At 41.1% G+C, this 17,729-nt stretch overlaps 1 protein-coding gene across 1 annotated transcript in view; it reads left to right on the top strand.

The window, feature by feature from the left end:
* Positions 1 to 17,729, top strand: part of TNRC6B (trinucleotide repeat containing adaptor 6B) — a gene marked incomplete at both ends in the record, with an annotated part of 214,269 nt that overhangs the window by 170,483 nt on the left and 26,057 nt on the right. The window contains 2 exons of the mRNA XM_080706231.1: positions 463 to 599; positions 8,315 to 8,440. Coding sequence (XP_080562357.1) covers positions 463 to 599; positions 8,315 to 8,440 — 263 coding nt within the window. The remainder of the gene's footprint in view (positions 1 to 462; positions 600 to 8,314; positions 8,441 to 17,729) is intronic.

Raw genomic sequence — 17,729 nt, 5'->3', positions numbered from 1 at the left:
CCATCCCGCAGGTGACAGGACACATGCAAGTGTGTTTAGCCCTGAAGCGTTAAGCTGAAGGCAACAACTGCCTCTGTCTTTCTACTCCCTATAACTGTGACACAACCCCAGTTACCTAGCAGATGCTAAAATAGCAAAAGCAGACCTCTCTCACTGAGAACATTTGAATTTATGAGGAAGATATGTTCATTATACCCATTAATAATCCATCTGAATATTTTCTTAGCCAGATTTGTACCTGGTTAGCCCTGAGGCTCTCTTTTAGTCTTCCATGGAAGGGAAACTACAAGAGATAGGTGTTTTGTGTTGTGTTCCAGGGATGAAACCCCACAGCTTGAACCAGTGAGCACTCCCTTGGTCTTCTCAGCATCCCAGGGAGTGGGGTAGGATATGTCATGTCACTCTTAAATCTTGAGGCAAACATTGATTCTTTAAATTCTCAATCTGTTTATGTCCTTTCAGATAAGAAATTTGATGTGGACAAGCGAGCAATGAATCTCGGGGATTTTAATGATATCATGAGGAAGGATCGATCTGGGTTCCGTCCACCTAATTCCAAAGACATGGGAACCACAGATAGTGGGCCTTATTTTGAGAAGGTGAGTTAAATTGTTTAAAATAATGATTTATGAGAACTGCTTTGGATCCCATTTGTCAAATTGTGATAAATGATTCTAGAGGAAGCACAGATTTACTCAACTCAGTGAGTAAAACACAAATATCACCTGCATCAAAGTAGCTACATGAAAATAATTGATGTCAACAGGTGTTTGGGCCAGAGCTAGGACCATCTTATTTAGCCTGTGAGTATTGTGACACAGGACTAAGTTTTGAAATATTCATGAAAGTCTTTTTCTTTTGTTTTTTCTTTTTTCTTTTTCTTTTCTTTTCTTTTTTTTCTTTTTCTTTTTTTTTTTGGCAGGGGTGGGGACAAAGGGAATGAACACTAATTATTTTTTTTTCCCCACGGTACTGGGAATGGAACCCAGAGGCATTCTACTTCCAGGTTATACCCCCAGCCCTATATTTTTAGGCTTTTAAATTTTGAAACAGAGTCTCACTGAGTTGCAAAGGTCCTCGCTAAGTAGCTGAGGCTATCCATGAACCTCAATCCTCCTGTCTCAGCCTCCTGAATGCTGGAATTACAACTGTGCGCCACCACACCTGGCTTAGAGGAAATTTTAGAGATAATTTTTTTCTGAATTCTTCCCTTTGCTGTTATGCCTAAAAATTGGATTGGGGATTTTGTGTAAATATTTACTTTCCTAAGGCTTTGTCTTTTTAGTTTTGAAAGAATCCCTAATCTTTCCCACTACCCTAGTAGCTTATGTTTAGTTACTTTTTTTTTTTTTTTTTTTTTTTTTTGCCCATCTGGGGATGGAACCCAGGGGCATTCTACCTCCGAGCTGCACCCCCTCCCCTATTTTTTTCTCCTTCCTCTCTCCCTCCCTCCCTCCTTTTCTTTCTTTCTCTCTTTCTTTCTTTCTTTCTTTCTTTCTTTCTTTCTTTCTTTCTTTCTTTCTTTCTTTCTTTCTTTCTGTGGTACTGGGGTTCCTGGAAACTCTTCTACCTCCGGGCTACACTCCCAGAGCTATTTTTTATATTTTTATTTGGAAACAGGGTCTCTTAAGCCAGTGAGGCTGGCTTCGAACCTGTGCAATCCTTCAGTCTCCACCTCCCAAGTGCGGGGATTACAAGCGTGCGCCACTACGCCCAGCTATTCTTTATTTTGAAACAGGGTCTCACAGAGTTGCAGAGGGCCTAAGTAGCTGAGGCTGTCCATGAACCACAATCCTCCTATCTCCAGCCTCCCAAATGCTGGGATTACAAGTATGCCTGGCACAACATTACACTTTTAAAACTCTCAACTACTGGATTTATTTGTTTTTGTTTTGTGGTGCCAGGAATGGAACCCAGGGACTTTCTACCTCTGGGTTACACTCCCAGACCTATTTTATATTTTATTTGGAAACAGAGTCTCACTGAGTTGCTGAGAGCCTTACTAAGTAGCTGAGGCTGGGTTCGAACCTGTGCGATCCTCCTGTCTCAGCCTCCCAAGCGCTGGGTCAACTACTAGATTTAAAACAAGTGATTTATATCTATTAGTTTTACTTTTTTAATATTTGTAATGGAAGAGAGTATTCCTTAATTCAAAATACTCAATTTGCAGTGCTCCCGGTCTTGATAAAACAGCTAAGACCCAAACATTTAGATTTGGCACCTTTTCATTGATGCTGGTGCAGGCAGCTCCATAGTCCTAAGAAGTTGGTCCTGGCTTTCAGTCTAGGAGCTATACTGGGAGAGTTATCAGTATTAGATGTATAAAAATAACGTGACAACATTTATCTCAGTGCAGTGGACAGAATGTGTTACTTACAGGGAAAGGAAAGCCTATATCAAAGAAGATAACAGGTGTTATCTGTTGGGCAAAGTATTGCAATTATTATCAGATCCAAATTCCATCTTTGGTTATTGCTAATACACTCTCACTTTGTTTATTCCTAGTGTCTCTCTCTTTCCCTTTTTGCATTCTGTTGCTTCACTAACCAACACTCATTGTGATTGGCTAACTCCTACTACCTTTCAGCTGACTTTGCCTTTCTCCAATCAAGATGGGTGCCTTGGGGATGAGGCTCCCTGCTCTCCCTTCTCCCCTTCTCCCAGCTACAAGCTGTCTCCCTCTGGTTCCACACTACCCAACGTCAGCCTTGGAGCAATCGGCACAGGGCTCAACCCCCAAAACTTCGCTGCTAGACAAGTAAGAAGGCCTCTCAAATTTGTAACTGCTTGGCTGTGGCCTCGCCTTGGCCCTGGTCTGCAGTTTATTTCATCATTTGTCTGTCTTTGGGAAATTTGTTGATTACTGAATGCACAGAATGATACTAAGTATAGCTTTTAGATCTTTTTGCCTGTAGAACACATCTTTCTTCATGTTTCTCAACTTGAATTTTATTTTTATCCTGTTTCTTTTGTCTTCTCATTATTGGTCATGAGTTCACATTTACATTTAATAAGCCAATTAGTAAATAACAGGAAATGTTAATGAGGCTACCATAATTACCGTATATGATTTAAGGATATATATACCTTTTTTTTTTTTTTTTTTGGTGGTACTGGGGGTGGAACCCAGAGGCTTTCTACCTCTAGGCTATACTCCCAGACCTGTTTTCTATTTTATTTGGAAACAGGGCCTCACTAAGTTGCTAAGAGCCTCACTAAGTAGCTGAGGCTGGCTTTGAACCTGTGCGATCCTCCTGTCTCTGCCTTCCAAGTGCGGGGATTACAAGCATGTGTCACCACGCCTGGCTACATATACCATTTTTAACATTAGATTGGATAACAAGTAATTTGGGGAGGGCCTTTTCAATTGAATATACCTAGTTTATTTAAAAATAGCAGCAAAACTAGTAAGTAAATATTGGAGGATTATAGCATCTTAAACTCTATTGTCTTTAAGTTTAAAAATACAATAATTACCCACAAGAAGGGCTGTTGCTCAGGTGTGGTGGAGTTTTGTTGGACCTGAACAACCCCTTTGCTAGGGTTGCACCTGGCAGTCCTCCAAGGAAGGGCAGTGCAGTAGCAACAGAACTGGCAGGGCTGGTCGGATGATGCCTCCTGCTAGCTCCCACAAGCCTAAGGGACACAGCAGAGCCGGGTCACTCCATGTCCATTGTAATCTTTGTGGAGAAAAACAAGAATGTGGAGTCACAGTACGTTTGCAGCAATAACTCCAGTAATGATTTTACTGGCCATTTTCTGTGACCCCTCTCTGGTCACTTTGCCCTTCACTTCAGGGTCTCACAAGAGGACAATGTGATCTATTCTGTTTGGTATCACTTTCTCATATAAAGGATGATATAAAGCAGTACCTCTTATACCGTAGTTAAGTTGCACAGAGCTGGACACAGTGGTATGTACCTGTAATCCTAGTATCAAAATAAAAAGGGTGGAGGTAGAACATTCCAGGGTTCAATCACCAGTATCAAAAAATAATAACAAATAAATAAAAAGGGCTGGGAATACAGTTCAGTGGGAGAATGTTTCTGGCTTCAATCCTCAGCAACCCAAAAAAAAAAAAAAGTGTGATACTGTGTTCATATGTTCAGATTAGTTATCTCTGGGTTAAGAACCATAGGTAGGTTTTTGTTTTCTTCCTTTATATTTCACTGTTTCTCATAACATTTCCACAGAGGACATAGAGGTGTATTGCTTCCATAAGTAGGGAAGAAAATTATTTAAATGTTTAGGGGACTCTTTCCCCCCCCCCCAGTATTGGTGATTGAACCCAGGGGCATTCTACCTATGAGGTATACCCCTAACCCTATTTTTTTATTCTTAACCCTATTTTTTATTCTTTATTTTGAAACAGAGCCTCACTAAGTCGCTGAGGCTGTCCACGAACCTGAGATTCTCTTGTCAGCCTCTCAAGTACTGGGATTATAAGTGGTCACCACTATGCCTGGTTCTGGGAGACTCTTATTTTAGATTGATGTATAGAAAATAGCCACAATACTCTTGATTAATTTTGATTATCAGTGTAGTTCTAGGAGGATATAGTTATCAAATGCTATTAGCACATAAACTTGAGAATAATAGACCAGCCAAACTAGCTCAGCATAGTACTTTAAGATAAGACCATTCCCTTTATTTTTGTGATCTGTGGATAGCGACAAAGTCCACTGTTGACCAAGTTGGTACACATGTTCTATCCAAATATGGCAGAGTTTCATTGGACCTGGAGCCAAAGGGCTGTTTTCAGACTATTTTTATACAGTTGATTGGATATAATTCATAGTTAAATATAAAATATAAAATTTTTATTTTTCATATCACAGAAGATTTCAATCAGCTTGCTAATTTTGTTTTAAATTAGTCTACTTTTCTGAGTTGAACGTGAACTGAGGCAAATATCACCAAAAACTCTGAGGACTCAGGTCATCTTCGTAGCTTCACATACAATAATAAAGCTTTAGCGGTAGCCAAATAAACCAGTGTTGCCGTATATACAAGTTTGGGATTACCATTTTTCTAATTTCTTCTTTTTTTCTTTCTTTTTTTTTTTTTTAATGGTATTAGGGATGGAACCCAGGAGCATTATACCTCCGAGCTACACCCCCAGCCCTATGTTTTTAGTCTTTTTATTTTTTAAACAGAGTCTCACTGACTTGCAAAGGGCCTCGCTAAGTAGCTGAGCCTGTCCGTGAACCGCGATCCTCCGGTCTCCGCCACCCCAGTGCTGTGATTACAAGCATGCGCCACCACGCCCGGCCACCATTTTTCTGATTTCTAAAGGCCAGATATATATGATAGTCCCTAATACAGTACTGGGCAGTACAGCAAACCTGAGCCAAGAAAATATGCAACTTGTGATGCCAATTTGCATGTTAAGGCAGTTTTTGAGAAATTACTATTATCTATTTCAGATATATCAAAGTGCTATGTATGGTTTTAGAGATCCTTAAACTTTGGAGAGAAGAGTAAAATCTGTCTACTGGAGAGAGAAAAGTAGGGCTTAATTTTTATAAAAACTTAAAAACTCAGTCAGGTGTGGTGGCGCACGTTTGTAATCCCAGCATTCGGGAGGCTGAGACTGGAGGATCGCGGTTTGTGAACAGCCTCAGCTACTTAGTGAGGCCCTCTGCAACTCTGTGAAACCTGGTTTCAAAATAAAGAATAAAAAACAGGGCAGGCCGGGCGTGGTGGCGCACACTTGTAATCCCCGCGCTTGGAAGGCAGAGACAGGAGGATCACGCAGGTTCAAAGCCAGCTGCGCGCGCTGGCTTAGGAGACCCTGTTTCCAAATTTTAAAAAAATGTAAAAATAGGTCTGGGAGTGTAGCCCGGAGGTAGAAGGGCTTCCAGGAACCCCAGTACAACCAAATAAATAAATAAATAAATAAATAAATAAATAAATAAATATAAAATAAAATAAAAACTACTCTAAGCCAGTTGCAGTGGCATGCTCCTGGAAGCCTCTAGTCCCATCTAGTTGGTAGGCTGAGGAACATAGCAAGATCTTATCTCTAATAATAATAACAAATTATTCTTATAGCAGCTGGTATTGTAGCTCAATGGTAGAATGTATTTGCAAGCTAGGCTCCAGGTTCAATCTCTGCCTCCTCCCCCCAAAATAAAACCCTGCACAAATAATTTTATTTTTGCCAAAACCCTGATTTTTTGCAAGGACTGTAGCTACTAGCAACCCCACCATAAAAAAACAGTTATGGCCAGGTGTGGTGGCACTTGGGAGGCTGACACAGGAGGATCGTGCAGGTTCAAAACCAGCCTCAGCTGGCTTAAGAGACCATGTCTCCAAATAAAATATAAAATAGGTCCTGGGAGTGTAGCCTGGAAAGGGGAAGGCCCTGGGTTCCATCCCCAGTACCACCAAGGGAAAGAGAAAAAAACAGTTATGATTAGTAGGGAAGTCATTTCTTTCATAGTAAAATGTGAGGACACTCATTGCGGACTCTTCATAGTGAAATAAATATTTCCAGTTTTGGGGGTCATCAGTAGCCAAGCTATCAACTGTTACCACTGAGAAAAGTCAGAGCTGAGATGTCTCACTAGCCTGAGTGTGAAAGAAGGAAGAGGTTTTAGAGCTTCTAGAATTAAAAGTCTTCTCATACTTAACCCTTTAGGACACATAAGACTCATGATAGATCTTTCATATTTTTAATGAGATACACAGGTTTTTATTGCCATTTCTGCTTTATGTTTCTAGTCATTTCTATTTTCATTGCTTTTGAGTTCATTAATTTGCTCGTAGCAGCCCTTTAATCTGTTTTTGAATCATTAAGCCATCATAACATCTTTAATTTTCTTAATATTACCATTACAGAATTTAAAATTGCCTTATCCCTGTGCTAAGTTGAAGGTTGTGACTCCAGTTCAGAGTTTACCAGCTTCGTGTGGGCTGTGGTGCATCTTTCTTTGCTGATGTTCAGTGGGATGTTCTCAAGTGGATAAATGAGTGGGTCACGGATGTTTGCAAATGATGTATGAATCCTACAGACCAGGGCTTTATTGAGTTCTGGGAATACAAAGAGGAAAGGACAAAATGGGGGAAAAATTACACAGGTTTTAAAATGGTGTCATCAAAGAGTTTCCATATTCAGGCCGGGCGTGGTGGCGCATGCTTGTAATCCCAGCATTGGGGAGGCTGAGACCGGAGGATCACGGTTCGCGGACAGCCTCAGCTACTTAGCAAGGCCCTTCGCAACTCTTTGAGACCCTGTTTCAAAAGATAAAAAGACTAAAAGAAAAAAAAAATATATGTTCTGTTAACATAGAGGTGAGTTCAGTTCCTTGGCATATGAAACAAGGAAGGAGGTTATGGGGAAGACACCCTTGGCAAGGATGACCCCTGAGCTGGGCCTTGAAAAAGGCCAAGTGAGGATGGTGCAGAACAACAGCAGAACCTCAGCAGAACAACAGCATCAGGTTATCATATTTTTATTTTATTTTATTTTTTTGCTAAAGGACTTTTCTCAGTTAAGGAAAAAGATAAAAAAGCAGGACCCAACTCTGTACCTCTTACTGGCACAGTGGAGATGTGCTTGGGGAGGTGGTCCTCCAGATATTAGGAACTGAGTTTATTGTAACTAGGCTAATAATCATATGTTTAAAAGAGAAGTTACAGGTGAGTAATATTTGTTTTTATTTCCCAGGAATGATTTTTACTTTTCCCTTTTCTTCTCCTTTTTTTTTTTTTAAATATCACTTTGTGATTAGTACTGTCTCCTCCAGCTAAGAAGAGATTGAGCAGATCTAGGACAGGGAAGGGTTTTCATAGGTGGAACAGGGTCCGGTGGTGCTGGACTCATTTTTGGATGGCAGGGATTGTATGACTAAATTCTCTGACTTAGAGAAGTAGGATCATAGTGTTATTTTACAGCTGATACTATTCATAAGCTTGCTTTCCTATTCACGTGCCTTATAAGATGGGTCTCAGACTACAAAGTTTTAAAGTAAATTTGATAAATTCAGTCTTAACAAAGAAAGTAGTTGAACTCTTATATTGCCTACACCTTTCAATCAAAGAAATGAACGTAGCCCTACTCTTAACATATGGCTAAATTTAATCCGCCAGTTTGTCAAGTTCATCAGATGCACAGATGGTGAGTAGCATACCTGTGGCTCGGTCTGAGTAGCTGTGCCCCCAGCATCCCAAGATGAGGAACTGCTCAGTTACACAGTGCTGTGATTCCATGGGACCCGTATCATGACCTCTAAGATAGAAACCAGTACTGCTTCTTACTCGGGTTTTCTTGTGTTAACAGAAAGGCTCACTGGTGCTATTCCATCTACAGGGCGGCAATCACGGTTTGTTTGGAAACAGCACAGCACAATCGAGAGGCCTGCACACACCAGTGCAGCCACTGAGTTCTTCTCCTAGTCTCCGGGCGCAAGTGCCTCCCCAGTTTATCTCCCCCCAGGTAATTTTTTGTGTTTATGCAATTTAAAATTAAAACTATATTCAGCTGACAACCAGTTGTTAATTGATTTAACTGGATTTGAGGGCGTGAAAGGAATTGCTACTAGTCTGAAATGATGCTAGGTTCAAAATATTAGATTTTCTTTTTTGGTATTGGGGATTGAACCCAGATATATTCTACCTCCATACTACCTGTTTGAGACCCTGTTTCAAAATGAAATAGGGCCCTCTGTCCTATTTTGTTTTTTATTTATTTTTTATTTTTTGGTGGTATTGGGGGTGGAACCCAGGAGCTTTCTATCTCTGGGCTACACTCCCAATCTTATTTTTATAGTTTATTTGGAAACAGGGTCTCACTAAGTTGCTGAGAGCCTCACTAAGTAGCTGAGGCTGGCTTTGAACCTGTGTGATCCTCCTGCCTCAGCCTCCTAAGTGCTGGGATTACAAGTGTGCACCATCAGGCCTGGCTTTGTTTTTATTTTGAAACAGGGTCTCACTAAGTTGCTAAGGGCCATGCTAAATTGCCAAGGCTGGCCTTGAACATGCAATCCTCCTGTTTCAGCTTCCCAAGTATTGGGATTGTAGGCATTTGCCACCACACCTGGCATCTTCTTCTTCTTATTGTTACATCATGCATACAAAGTAGATGTCTTTGCATGAAAAGCATTATGGTTATATTTCCTTTGGTTCTTCTCATTATCTAACACAATATATATGTATATTTTAATTACACATATTTAAAACTATAAATACTAAAGCCGTTAAGAATTTTCCTGAGCCAGGTGTGGTGGTGCATGTTTGTAATCTCAGTACTTGGGAGAAAGACAGGAAGATTGTGTAGGTTCGAAGCCAGCCTCAGCTACTTAGTGAGACTCTTGGCAACTTAATGAGACCCCCATTTCCAAATAAAATATAAAAATAGATCTGGGAGTATACCCCGGAGGTAGAAAACTCCAGGGTTCCATCCCTAGTACCACACACAAAAAAAGAAAAAAAGAAAAAAGAATTTACCTGAAGGTGAACAATTGTAAGATTCTGAGTTTTACTGAAGGAATTTGAGAAACCCTGTTAAAATAGTAACTTGATGCTCTGAGTTAGTTTTAGAGCTAATGAAGAGGTAGTTAGTCCTGGGCTGAAGTTTTACTCATAGAGCAGCTCTATGTAGGTTACTGTCCCTAGGTACCATGGGATCCCTTTAGATAGATCTATTTCTTAGGAGGAAATGTGCAATATGGTTTTAAGGGGAGGGGACCTGTAGGTGAGCTATTTGTGTAGTCTCCCACATACTCTTCTAGAGCAGAATTGTTAGCAGATAGTATGATAAACGTTATACAGAAATGTTAACAGAGTTTGGGGGATCAGGTGAGAGGTAACACTAACAGTGACATACTAGGTCTTTAAGGATGAGTCAGTTTTGTGTGCAGAGCCAGATTAAAGATGTCTTCCAAGTAACAGGAACCTCAAGTGTAAAGAAGAGAAGTAACAAGAAGAGTGACACGTTTGGGGAAATGTGGTTAGTTTGAATGATTAGTATGAGCTGATTGAAATATATGTTTATATGTGCATGCTGTCTAAATGGAATAGGAAGAAGCCAGATGGGGAGTTTGGGACCAAATTTGGCAAAGCTTTATTTGCCTTGCTCAGGCATTTGGGCCTTGATCTATAGGCCAACCCTTGCCGGCTGGTTTGTAATCAGCTATTTAAGGCTTAGTCTTTCCCAAGCCACGCACAGTAGCACACATCTGTAATCCCAGTAAGTAAGAGGCTGAGACAGGAGGATCACAGGTCCAAGATCTCACTTAGTGAGACCCTGTTTCAACAGAAGGGGGTGTAGTTCAAAGGTAAACTGCCCCTGAGTTCAGTCCCCAACACTCCCCAAAAGAGTTAGGTGATTTTTTTTATATACACCTTAAATTTTGACTGCTGCTGTAGATTAACTTTCACTCAACATTCTCTAAATGTTGTCTTTCAAAACAACTGACCACACAACTTAGAGGAAGAATTGTTGGAGATTTCAGAGGTTCAGTTTATGTCAGGCCAGGTCTGTGGAACTCAGGGTGGTGGTGGGAAGCAGAGAGAAGGGGATAACAAGGGTTCCGCCTCACCTAATGGAGGCCAGGAGCAAGAGAAAAGGCAGGGGAAGGAGTAGCCCTATATAATCCCAAGACTATATTCCTGGGGCCCCTCCCCAACCAAGCCCCACATCCAACATGTTTGCCCACTCTCCACGAAATCCCACCATTACAGCAGTGTGGTGTGAAAGAGTTTTTCAGGTGTATAGTCATGTGGATATGATCTATATGGGTTCTCTATCTGCCTCTCTTTTTCTGTTGCCTTTACGAGTGTGTCCTCACCATTCCCAACATGGAATCATCACGGTACCCCTGATCGCCAGTTCTCAAACTTCTTCCACTAGCTATAGCCTCCACTAGGTGATCTCACCCAGAAGAGCCACTTTAAGTACTAAGTTCCAAAATTGTGTCTATAGCCTATAACTTTTTTTTCTCAGTTCCACATACTACTTTGCATTTTTGCCAGGATGCTTCATAGGCACTTCAGGTTATTATGTCAAAAAGATAACTTTTGGCCGGGCACATGCTTGTAATCCCAGCACTTGGGAGGCTGAGTGAGACAAGAGAATCGCACAGGTTCGAAGCCAGACTCAGCTACTTAGTGAGCCTCTCGGCAACTTAGTGAGACCCTGTTTCCAAATAAAATATAAATAGGTCTAGGAGTATAGCCTGGAGGTAGAAAAGCCCCTGGGTTCTACCCCCCAGTACCACCAAAAAAAAAAAAAGAGAGAGATAACTTTTGGTCCCACCCTTCTGCCCCCTCAAAAACATCCTTGTCTTCCAAGTAAATGGACTTCCCTTCTGCAAGCATTCAGGCCAGAGACCTCATTGCTAGTCATGACATTCTCATAGTTCACTTTTAGTTCATCAACAAAGAATGTTACCAAATTCTGACCATTTTTACCAGCTGCCTAATATGGCCCCTGGCTGGCCACCAGCATTCCTTTGTCTGCGGTCAGAGTCAGACTGGTCCTCTATCCAGGAGGTGTAGCACCGAAGTGTAGTGCTCCTTGATTCACTCCTCAGTAGCACTCACAGAGGCAGAGGAGAAGGAGGGAGGGAGAGAGAGTAGAGGGCAGAGTGCAAGCAAGCAGAGGTAACCACAGTGAAAATTGGGGTAATGGGGAAAACCTCCTAGAAACCTTTAAGCCTGGCACAATGACAGGTTGTGTTCCATCCTCTGTCTGACTTTGTGTGCGTAGCCCTGCGGTGTCTCACATTGCATTCATGGACACAGTAACCTGTTTTCATTACCCTAGTCTTCTCAACTTCATCATATAGTCTTCATGAGACTCATTCTTTTCTTGAGCCTCATTCATGCTAGGCCCTTGCCCTGCTAATGAGCTATTCTCCCAGCCCATGTTGATTATTCTTAATGATGTCGCATCAGGAATATTTACCTTGATTAACTTAACACTCTCTCCTCCCATTTTTGGATATTGTTTCTAATTTTTTCACTATTATAAGTAACATTGCAGAGAAATTCTTATATAAAAATCTTTTCCCACATTATTTCTAAACTTAATGGCCCAGAATGAAATTGAGTCAAAGCACATGAATCTTTTTTTCTCTTTGTTTTTTTTACATGAATATCATCAAATTTTACATCCACTTTGACCATTTCATAGGTACAACTAATACTTACTGTAAGCATACATCACAGAATTCATCCTTAAGATTTGTTACAGAGCTGGGGCTGTTGCTCAGTTGCAGAGCACGTGGTCTAATATGTGAGAGGACCAGGGCTGGGTTCTTAGCACCACAAAGAGATTTGTCCCAGGCCTTTTTGTTTTTACTGTTGCCACTTTCCTTCTTTCACTTCAGAAAGTAACATTTCAGTAGGCTTTGTCTTTCCTTTAAACTGCTGTCATTTTGCACCTGCAATGCTTGGTTAAATGCCATGTTTATGGCCACAAGATCTTTACCTTTCTCCATCTCAGATGGAGATTGAAGGGCTTTTAAATCAGAATAATTAATTCCCTGCAACGGGAATGTACAAACTTGCACTTTAATGGCTCTAGGACCCAGGTATGAACAACCATTTGCCAGGAGCTTAGTGGTTCTTCTCTTGGATCTATTTGTAATTCTTTTTCTCTTTTTTGTTTTTCCGGGTCTGGGATGGAACCCAGGGGCATTCAACCTCTGAGCTACACACCTGCCCTGTTTTTTAATCTTTATTTTGAAATAGGTCTCACTGAGTTGCAGAGAGCCTCACTAAGTAGCTGAGGCTGTCCTTGAACCGTGATCCTCCAGTCTCAGCCTCCTGAATGCTGCTGTTTGTAATTCTTTAGAAAATTGTAGCACATCTGCAGTCTATAGAAGGGACAAGTTGAATGAGGCTTAATAGACAGTCTTCATAAGTGTAGTTTTTAGTCTCCAGAATCATTAATTTATAGAACATATGAGATGATGCTATTTAAATATAAGAATGGCTTGTGTTGCCATTCCTCTGCTTTTCTTTAGAATTTTAAACAATGCATTGTTTCATTTTGCCTTTTTTGTACCTTATATAAATCATACCGTATATGCCCCCCCTTTTCCTTTTATCTCTTTTTTTCCCTTACTTTTACATGACATTATTTCTAAGATTTGCTCATGTTAATTTAATTCTTTTTTTCTTTTTTCTTGGTGGTCTGGGGTTCCTGGAAGCCCTTCTACTTCCGGGCTACACTCCCAGACCTATTTTTGTACTTTTTTATTTGGAAACAGGGTCTCTTAAATCAGTGCGGCTGGCTTCAAACCTGTGCAATCCTCCTGTCTCCACCTCCCAAGCGCGGGGATTACAAGCGTGCACCACCACGCCCGGCTAGTTACTTTAGTAATTTATAGAGCATATAGATGATTATGAACCATATAGATAATTATGGTTCATATAGGACCTCATTATATGAGTAGATCACATTTTTCACCTTTTCCTTTAGTGACTACTGTTGAGAGCCATTTGGGTTATTTCTAGATTTTTGCTATGAGGAGCAGCGCTTCCTTAAATATTCCTATATTTTTTCTTCTAGGACGCATTTCTCAGGGTACATCTTTTGAGTGTTAGTCTCTTTAGCTAACTTTGAGTAATGGGGTAGAGACAATGGGTTCTTGGGATGGCGTCCTTTCCCATCACTAAAGTGAGCTGATTTCTTAAGTTAAAGGAGCTGCTAAAACTGAGTGAAGAAGAGAGAAAAAGGAAAGCTCAGACACTGACCATTTATTTTAGAATCCAGCAGGCTGAAAAACAGAAGAAAAAGGAGAGCTCCTGTGAATCACATGAGAAAACTTTGGAAAGGAATTTGGAAACAATGTTGATGACACAGCCATGCTGTCCAATTGAAATATAACCTGAGACACATAATTTTAAAAAAATGAGCTGGGTGTGGTGGCACACACTTGTGATTCCAGTACTTGGGAGGCTGAGACAGGAGGATCTCAGGTTTGCAGCCAGCCTCCATACGTTATTGGGACTCTCTGCAACTTAGAGAAATCTTGTTTTAAAATAAAAAAATAAGCTGGGCATGGTGGTGCACGCTTGTAATCCCAGCATTCGGGAGGCTGAGACCGGAGGATCACGGTTCTCAAACAGCCTCATCTACTTAGTGAGGCCCTCTGCAACTCAGTGAGACCCAGTTTCAAAATAAAGAATAAAAAGTAGGGTGGGAGGTGCAGCTCGGAGGTAGAATGTCTCTGGGTTCCATCTCTAGTACTGGAAAAAAAAAAAAATCTGCTTCTTTGAAGCTACAGAACCAGTGCCACTGTCATCTGCGTCCATCCCGGTGCCTGCATACATCCACTTTTTTAGAGTCAGTGCACATGCCAGACAGTGCACTGAGCCAGTCATTCAGAGGAGAGGTGAAGAAGAGTTCTTGTTTGGGGACAGTGGTGGAGGGGTGTCCCTTAGCCATAAAGTGGTGTTGCTGCTGTGCTCTCACCTGCTAGGAATCCAGCAGTTAAGGTAGGAAGTAGATCAGGTTTTTTAATTGGTCATTAACACTGGCATCATCAGTATCTCTTAGAGGAGGGAAAGCAATCAGCCGAGAACTGAACTAGTACTCTAAACCAAAATACTTTCTAAAGTGAGAAGGCTGATGGGGCAAGTGGATATCACTAAGATCTTGGAAGAAAATGAGTTAATAGCCGAACAGGAGACCTGAGCTTGATCAGATGTTTCTAGACTAGAAAGTATCAAAGAAAAGATTGCCACAAATTCTTGAAAGTGTGTCATAGATAGTGCCTTAGATGTCAGTAGGAAACATAATACTTTGACTTCAACCATGATGCTGAAGAAAGTCCAGATGGGAAGACCCAATGGGAGACCCTTCAGTCAAACTCACTTTTGTAAAGAGTACAAGGAAGGATGAACATTACATATGGGGTGTGTTGGGAGATTAAAACACAAAATAAGCCAAGGTTCACATAAAAGTAGGCAGATTAAAAGAACCTTTAGCCAGGCGTGATGATGCACACTTGTAATACCCACACTTGGGAGGCAGAGACAGGAGGATTGCGCAGGTTCGAAGCCAGCCCCACTGGCTTAAGAGCCCTGTTTCCAAATAAAGATATAAAAAATAGGTCTGGCCATCTAGCCTGGAGGTAGAAGGGTTTCCAGGAACCCCAGTACTAAAAAAAAAAAAAAAAAAAAAAAAAAAGAAGAAGAAGAAGAAGAAGAAGAAAAAGAAGAACCTTTAGAGATTGATTTAGTCCAATTTGGCCACTAGAAAGGAATCCTTGCTTGAGTTACCTGAATAGCGCCCGCTGTGATTACAAAGTAGAAGTAATATGTTTTATTGCTTTTGTCTTTTCTGTTGAGAAAAAAGATGTTTGGGGCTGAGAGTGTAGAGCACCTACCTAGCATGTACAAGGTCCTGGATAATCCCCATTACTGAAAACAATGGAAGAAGAATGTTCAAACCAAGTGAGCTAAGAAAATTAAATCTCAAAGCAGAGAAGGAATCTATTAAAAGAGTTGCAGAAGCCAGGCATGGTGTCACATGCCTATAATCCTAGTATTTGGAAGGCTGAGACAGGAAGGTTGCAGGTTCAGTGCCAGCCTCAGCAATTTAGCAAGCCCCAGCAACTTTGAGGGTCTCTGTTTTGATAATAAAGAATAAAATGGATGAGTGTATATCTCAGAGGTAGAATGCCCTTGAGTTTAATCCTCAATACCACACACACACACACACACACACACACACACACACACGCGCGCGTGCGCATGAGCAAGCGAGAGGGAGAGAGAATTGCCTAGCTGCCATTGAGAAATGCTTGGGGTCTTCAAGGGGAGTTTAACAACAACAACAAAAACAATCCCTGTTTCCTTTGCACATAAGAATTTTTAAGGAAAAGAGGCTCTCATGTTGGGGCCAAAATATCATCTTTACTACAGTGAAGTAGATTCTGGAGGGAATGGGCTTCCAAACTTAACCCACATAAGTGAATGGAGCAGTTTTCCCCACAGGCCTGCTGCCAAGAAGAAAAACTAGAGGCCAGGAATGCCATGCTAACAGTGGGTATCGTCAGTGAGTGAGGATTCAGATCAGACACCAGAAGGAAGCATCTCTTCCCTACAAGGAAGCAAGGAGATAGGGGAAAATTTTAAGCAATTTTTAAAAGAAAAAACAAGGAAAGTAGCTTACAGACTGATGGGATTGGTGCTAGTTTCAGACAAAAAAAATCTAAACTGGGTCTTCTAAAAGATGGCGCCTGAGCATTATGATAGTAATCAATAATCATAGCTTGCTACCAATTTTTTGGGGGGCGGGGGAGATAGGTCTCAAACTCGTGAACTTAGTAATCCTCCTGCCTCCGCTCCCTGACAGGGACTGTAAGTGGATACCACTATACCCAGTCCAAGTTTTACTTTGTTATTTCTTCACTGGTGGGTAAAAATACTGGTTTCTAAGAATGATATAGATGTTGAACCTTTGTGTGTGTGTGTGGGGGGGGGTGGAACCCAGAGGCACTCTAGCACTGAGTTAACCCCCAGCTGTCTTTAGTAATTTATATGATACTGGGGAGATTGAACTCAGGGCCATTCTACCTCCAAGCTATACTCCTGGCCCTCTTTTCTTTTCCCTCCCTCCCTTCCTTCCTTCCTTTCTTTCCTTACTTCATTACTTCCTTACTTTTTGGCACTAGGGATGGAACCCAGGGGCATTGTACCTCCAAGCTACCCCCCCCCCCGCCGCCCTGTTTTATTCTTTATTTTGAAATAGGGTCTCACTAAGTTGCAGAGTGCCTCACTATGTAACTGAGGCTGGCCTCGAACTTCTGATCCTTCTGTTTCAGCCTCCCAAGTACTAGGATTACAAGTGTGTGCCATTACATCCAGCTTATTATTTTTATTTTTGAAACAGTCTCATTAAGTTGCTGAAGGTCTCTCTAAATTGCTGAGGCTGGCTTCAAACCTGCAATCCTCCTATCCCCTCCCAGATACTGGGATTATAGATATGCCAAGATAAACTTGACTTCTATTTCTTCTTTAACATGCTGTCTCATAGATAGAAGGGAAAAATACAGGCTAAATGCTGAACCACTTGTTAGGTTAGTAAATGACTAGTCTAATTAGTTTCGTATTGGAAGTTTTTAGTGGCATACTACCAAATTATCCTTAGTTCTGTTGAGTTCAACATTCCTATCAATGATATAGTCAGGGCAGCCAGGTGTGGTGGTACACGTTTGTAATCCCAATGTTCAGGAGGTTGAGATCAGAGGATCACGATTTGCTGACAGCTCAGCTATTTAGCAAGGCCCTTCACAACTTGGTGAGACCCTGTTTCAAAAATTGAAAAAGACTAAAATATAGGGCTGGTGGTATAGCTCGGAGGTATAATGCCTCTGGGTTCCATCTCCAGTACTGACAAAAAAAAAGAAAGAAAAAAAAGAAAATCCACTGTATGCCAAGTAGATAAAGATAAATGTAAGGTCCTAAGCTCAAATAAAAAAAAATTATTAATACAAATTTAAAACGCAGTCGCATGGGTTAAATATTACATGGGTAAAGCAAAACATTTTAAAATATTATAAATTGAGCTGGGCGTGGTGGCGCACACTTGTAATCCCCACACTTGGGAGGCTGAGACAGGAGGATCGTGCAGGTTCAAAGCCAGCCTCAGCTGGCTTAAGAGACCGTGTTTCCAAATAAAATATAAAATAGGTCTAGGAGTGTAGCCCGGAGGTAGAAGGCCCCTGTGTTCCATCCCCAGTACCACCCCCAAAAAAAAAAAAAAAAAA

The sequence above is a fragment of the Muscardinus avellanarius genome, assembly GCF_963383645.1.
Source record: "Muscardinus avellanarius genome assembly, chromosome: 11".
Taxonomy (NCBI): domain Eukaryota; kingdom Metazoa; phylum Chordata; class Mammalia; order Rodentia; family Gliridae; genus Muscardinus; species Muscardinus avellanarius.
This window is presented reverse-complemented; position numbering and strand designations above follow the sequence as displayed.